Source organism: Akebia trifoliata, chromosome 11 (genome assembly GCF_017979445.1).
Source record: "Akebia trifoliata isolate Shusen 1 chromosome 11, ASM1797944v1, whole genome shotgun sequence".
Taxonomy (NCBI): Eukaryota; Viridiplantae; Streptophyta; class Magnoliopsida; order Ranunculales; family Lardizabalaceae; genus Akebia; species Akebia trifoliata.
The window spans coordinates 42,620,829-42,626,969 of NC_141385.1; the positions used below are offsets into that span (position 1 = coordinate 42,620,829).

The 6,141-nt window shown below is 33.7% G+C and overlaps 1 protein-coding gene across 1 annotated transcript; it reads right to left on the reverse strand.

The window, feature by feature from the left end:
• Positions 1–679: 679 nt before the first annotated feature.
• Positions 680–3,283, reverse strand: ALKBH2 (oxidoreductase, 2OG-Fe(II) oxygenase family protein). Its single transcript, XM_086417409.1, has 4 exons — positions 2,955–3,283; positions 2,081–2,197; positions 1,764–1,953; positions 680–1,194 (listed from the first exon to the last, which is right to left on the reverse strand). The coding sequence occupies exons 1-4, from the start codon at positions 3,165–3,167 to the stop codon at positions 986–988; spliced, it is 729 nt and encodes a 242-aa protein (XP_086273535.1). The 5' UTR covers positions 3,168–3,283; the 3' UTR covers positions 680–985.
• Between the last annotated feature and the right edge of the window lie 2,858 nt (positions 3,284–6,141).

A 6,141-nucleotide genomic window follows, 5' to 3' on the forward strand; every position in this document is an offset into this window, starting at 1 on the left:
TTGGAAAATCCGCGTTTTGAAGCGGAATCAATCGGGCCCTTAATACCCTGGGTTTGATGTCTAGTTAGAAAAACTTATTTGATGTTCACTAGAAGCTTGGTTCTACAAGAAAGAGAAGATACAAGACTGAGTTTTGACGGTAAGAGATTGGATTTTTGCTTACAAATTGGCTATAGCTTTCCCTTTATAATCTCCTTTCCGGGTTTTATGATCAATGTTAACTTTGATTAGCTTCAATTGCCATTGGTTGGCACAGTAAACATTTGGGAGGAATACTTAGCTCAAATAACAAATCAACCTCTCGGTTCCATCCTCATCTTGTGCTAACAAAACACCATTGTATTTTCAGACGATGATAAACATGGCAATAGGCACTCCCCTTTTAATAACTTCATCAAATAAAAAATCTTATCTGAGATAAATGTGGGATTAATCTTTAATGTAAGAGATGCAGCCGAGAAATCTCTTCATCTGCTTGACATTTGTTGGTATTGGCATTTCTTTAATGGCCCAAAAGTTGGTAGGATCAACTTTGATGCATTTATATCTTACCATGAATCTCAAGTATTTTCAAGAAGCACCAAAAGCACACTTCAAAGGGTTCATTTTTAATGATTTTTCTCTACATATTTCAAGTATTTTCTATGAAGTTGCCAAATAAACCTCTCTTCCGAAGTAATTGAAAAACATGCAGTTCTATGATCTTACGACTTTCACATTTCTTGCTCACTAAAAGCTATGAGAAACAAAATTGTGTAACAGTCAATCAGTACTACACAATTTGTGGTGGTTACTAGAAACAACCCAAAATATGCTATATTCATCCGTTGCGTCTCTTTTAAGAACTTAAGTCAGTAAAATACCTTGGCCACTCAGATCTTCTCTAAGACACCAACAAGAAAATCATTAAATTGGACTGAAGCCTCATCAATGGATCAGCAAGTCGTGGGATTTCCAGAAAGTAGTAGTGAAATCTTTAGAACCATCAGAGTACAAGCCTAAAGGTGAGGTTGATCCTGACAGATTCTGCTCTTGCACGCTTGGGTACTGAGTGGACCCAATCCCGCTGTGTGTACCCTTTCATAACCAACAATGATCCGTGTTTCAACATAAATGAGTGCGTATCATCATGGCTGCTCTTTCTTAAACGCTTGCTTGCCGGTTGTTCCTCAGACTTAGCAGTTACTACTTTCACTGCATTAACAAGAAATATGTGTAATGGTTCTTAATTTTCAGGGCCAAGCAAGACCTAGTCCAGTTCAAGGTTAGTTCTTGACTAGTTTGATGAAAAGAGAGCGCATTCCCAGATTTTTTTTTAAAAACTTGTTTCAGAAAAATAAGAGATGAACCAGAGTTTTAGGGCCAAAAATCATATATGCTAGATCAAAAAATATCGTTCCCACATTCCAGAACTGACCTTGACCAACCATAATTTTCTGATACCCAAACAGGGAAAAAACTTTGAAGCATGCTTCAAAATTTCAAAGGAACCCTTGCCTTTGGATTACATGTGGCATTTCTAAGTAGGTATATTCTAAATATTGCCAAATATGTAGGGGCATAAAATAAATACAAAATGCCACATGTCTTGTAATGAAGAGGGTTCCTTCAAAATTTGAAGCAGGATGGCCACTTCAAAGTCGGACTCCCCAAACAGTCCCATACGTTGGGAATTTGGAATTCTGGGCTAAGAAATTTTGAAGTTCCAGAACAGTATGAATGTGAATATGCACAAATTCTACGGAAATAAGCTAGTATTGTACCTTTGGGTATTTTGCTGGGTCTTTTCCTCAATAGGAACTCCCTCTCACATCCAAAGGTGACCGACACGATCTCTGGGGTTGGTCCATATAACTTCTCATCATCGGAATGCCATGCCACATAATCAGATCCACTCTGGTATCTGTTCAAGACCAAACTATTAAACCTACTTCCAGGAAGAGCTTCATGAACCTGACAATAAACATGTAAAGATTTAGGTGCAAGGAAATTTTATTTCATGCAGTTTAGAAAAAATTTCCACAAATATATTTCCTTAAAAAGAAAATTTTCTGTTTTAGAACTTTCAAACTGTTCTTACTGCTGCCAAGATGTCTTTAAGTGGAGGGTAATCATCCCAAGAATAAGCGTGCGGCTGATATCCACTGTAACGGAGTTCAGTCAACCCTTTATTCGCGACATAACATGTATCTCTAGGCTGCAGAGGGAGATATATTATTAGATTTCAAGGTTCAACAAACCAGCAGACGGAACAAACTATTTCCTATGACGGGTAAGAAGGATTTGAACCCAAAACCTCAAATTTACATTGCATTATGTCAACCAACTGAGCTATGAGTCTAAGCTTGAGAGGCATATTGTAAAAGAAAATCAAGAATAACTTCATTAAACATTGTGTTCAATGGTTAATGTACCAAGTGTAGCTCCTTAAAAGGATACAGATTTAACCTCAAAGAACTCCTACAATCTAACCAAGGGTCTGGATTTCTAACATATTTGAGAGACAGACATTAAATAAATAAATAAAAATGATTCAGATTTGAGCTCCAATTTATCTGAATTCTGATCAGTGAAATTAGCTGATAAATTGGCAGCAGAATTTTATCTCACCCAACTTCAAGTTTTTTTTTTTTTTTTTTTTCTGTTTGTGTGGGTTGGTGGGGGGGTACTAATTGTTTTCCGACTTTCTTCTTCAAAGAATCTGTTTTCCATTAACATAAACCCTAGCTAGAACTGAAGATTCGATGAAAAAAGGCCACTTCTTTACATTTTTATTTTCCATTCTCAGAACTATGACAAATAAACCTGCCATTAAAGTGTAAAAAAGAATCGAATTAATCTTGAAATTTCTACTAAAAAATCTTTAAAAACAAAACAATACAACTTCATCGCAATTTTATGGAAAAATTTACGAAAAAAATCGGAACAAGAGGGAAAAAAAAAAAAAAAACAACCTGGATGCAAGAGCGACCAAAGACATGGATCGAAGGCCTCGTCCATGGAATCTCTTTATTTAGGTAATCAAAAAATTTCCAGGACTCGTCGAAGGGCAGAAATCGAGGGATGTAGATGACTTCGCTTCCGTTTCCGAGATCGAGAGTTTGTCTCTTTATCCTCTCATTAGGGTTAGGGTTAGGGTTAGGGTTCGTTTGAAACTTGAAACTCATCGAATTATCAGACAGAGAACCCGCGAAATTTGGCTACCAGATGGGATTTCGAAATCACCCTTTTTATATATACGGTGATGTAGTGCTGTACTGCCGATGCCGTTGAGGGTTTTGAAAAGGCTCGCAATCTCTTCCAATTGTCAAAGTCAAAGGGATGTTATATTAGCACTCCAATATACATAATTAGACACCAATACACCCATGGTTTTTAAACTCGGTATGGCGTCTCGTCTCGTTCAGCTCCGATACCGAGTCGTCTCGGATGAGTTTTCCGATACATTTGAGACGTCTCATGAGATAACTGGAAAATTTGTACATGAGATGTAAAACTCGGTTAAAAAAATCACTTTGTGAGTTAGTCTCGTTCAACTCTGATACTGAGTTAACTCGGGCGATACGTCTCGGTCTCGGACGAGTTTAAAAACCATGAATACACCACAAACAAATTCGCTTTCTTTTTAGAGCTGCTATTGGCACCCCAACTCTCTCTCTCTAGCTAAATTGGACTTAAACCCAAGACCTCTAAGTTGATTTTTTTTTTTTTTTTTTTTTGTGTTTGTTGCAATACATCAAAACTAAGTGAGCTATGGGTATAATCCCAACATTTTCTTATTGCACCCCAATTGAAAATACAAAAAATAAATTTCCATGAAGTCATAAACGTGCGTTACTTATGACAAAATTTTAATTCCAGTACACTGTTAATTTTAATTTCCAAAACATGTTTTCCTAATCACACTTATAATCAATGATATAGCTGATAAATTATTAGTGACATTGCAGGTAACTTTAAAGTGACTTCTATAATCAGTGATCTCGTTAATAAATTACTAGCGAGATCGATCGTACGTAATGTTAAGGTCAAATATCTTCAATATTTTTAATGGTGAGTTCGTTGATAATTTGTCAATGATATCACTGATTATAAAAGTGATGAACTCGCTGGGAAATTAGAATTTTGCCATGTTTAGTACACGAAATGGTAATTTACACAATAAAGATAGGTAGTCAATATTTGAATAAATAAAAATTGTGGTGCCAATAGAAGTTCCTTTTTTTTTTGTTGCTAGATTTCTATTTTTTGGGTTTAAGATTTTATATGAATCTAATCATAATTATAAATAACAACTGGAATTGTTTAAACGAATGTTATAATGTGTAGATTATAATTTGAGTGGAACTTTTGGTAATGCTTGATGAGTGTGTTTTAATTTTTAAGTGGGGTCTGGTAACTCATTTAAGAAATTGGGATGTAATAAGTAAAAGCTGGGGTGCCAACAACACCATATTTTTTACAAGTTTTTTTTTAATAAAAAAATTTAGAACGCACTTCCTATAAGTGATTATTTGAGAAAGATCCTTGTGGTTTCAAACAATGACATGCCCCTTCCCCCCTCAATTCTCTAAGTATTTTTAGAATATTTGGGATACGAGTAAGATTTTAAATTGATTACGGGCTCCTCTTGGCCTCAATCTTCTCTAATAAACTATTAAAAATGACAATAATATCCTTTTTAAAAATTTGTAATCAAAACCATGATTTATTTCTAAAAAATAATCATCTTCAATCTTCATAATATATTATTCGTCAAGAAGTTATTTGAACATGCGGTGAAATCATCTTATTTTCCAAGACAATACACATTCCAGACTATTAAATAAAAAATTTGTTTATGATTCACAAGTTATTTTTAAACGATTAAAAAATTATTATTAAATACTGTAAATGTTTTTGATATTAATATTAAGAAATACCAATTTTGGTCATATTTTCTTATAGTTTGAAATACCCTTATATTTTCCTTCAAATAAATGGTATTTATGTTATTTAGAATTAATCTGTGAGAGAAGACCAAAGTCAAAGACCATCTCATCAATTTGAAAACATAGCGGTAAATTAATTATTGACATTATAGATTGTTTATAGTTTGCCCCTTGAAGAAAAATTCCAATATGCGTCCATGTATTGCAAATTGTTTTTTTTTTTTTTAAAGGGTTGAAACGATTTTCAAATCTCAGAGCAATAAATTGTCCATTTGTAATTAAATATGTTGACTTTTGATCTAAGAGTTATCCAACGTGGAGTCATGGAGTCCGCTACGTGCATGTATGCCACGTGTATTGATATGATTAATTGTATTATGGGGTATCTTAAGAAATAGACAAATTCTTTGAGACATGAATTTACTGTAAAACCCTAAACACAAAGTTTGATGTTTGAAATACTTTTGGGTAATTTAGACATAATCCTCTTGCTTTTGATTAAGAGCCGTGATTTTTTTATTCAACAATTTTCACTCGGTCGATGTGGCAAGGGTACAAAATCATAGATCTTTTTCTTCAGATACACAAGGAATACGATTTTATGCATTTGCCACGTCAATCGAGTGAAGACCAAGTGAAAATTTTTTATTCAGAAAATCATTAATGTTTGAGATACCCCTTGTGTTTCCAAATGTTCTTGACATACCTTTTGACAATAGAAAAAGAAAATAAAATAAAGACCCTTTTCTTCAACTGCTTAAATTTCATCTACTTAAATCTTCAAATCTCAAGATTAAAATAAGATTTTTAAGAAAAATTGAAGATGATATATATATTTATACATATAGAAAAATCAAATGTTATAAAAAAAAATTAAAGATTCAAGACAAGGTCAAATAGTTTATAACATAATTTATCCTAGACAATGAAAAGCTATTAAGATGGCAAAATTTATTTTTTTTGAGAAAGATTAAGAGGTTTTGGTTAAAAATAATGCCGAAGTGACCTCAAGATTGGACCTCGAATTGCACACTCTAAGTAAAAGTATATGGGAACCATAGATGCTTTTTGTTGAGATACGAGTGAAAAATCATTTATAATTCCTATCCACTTTCACATAAAAAGATGTGCAATATGAGGTCCAACCTTGAAGTCACTCCACGAGGAATCTTTGGCTAAAGGTTGAAGATGGAGAAGATCAAGGTCATAG

Excerpts from the sequence above, each read along its gene's own strand:
- ALKBH2 (XM_086417409.1), bottom strand. The coding sequence starts at position 3,167 with ATGAGTTTCAAGTTTCAAACGAACCCTAACCCTAACCCTAACCCTAAT. Across the intron at positions 1,954-2,080 it reads TTAAAGACATCTTGGCAGCA|GTTCATGAAGCTCTTCCTGG; the intron begins GTAAGAACAGTT and ends GTTTATTGTCAG. Across the intron at positions 1,195-1,763 it reads ACCCAGCAAAATACCCAAAG|TGAAAGTAGTAACTGCTAAG; the intron begins GTACAATACTAG and ends TTGTTAATGCAG.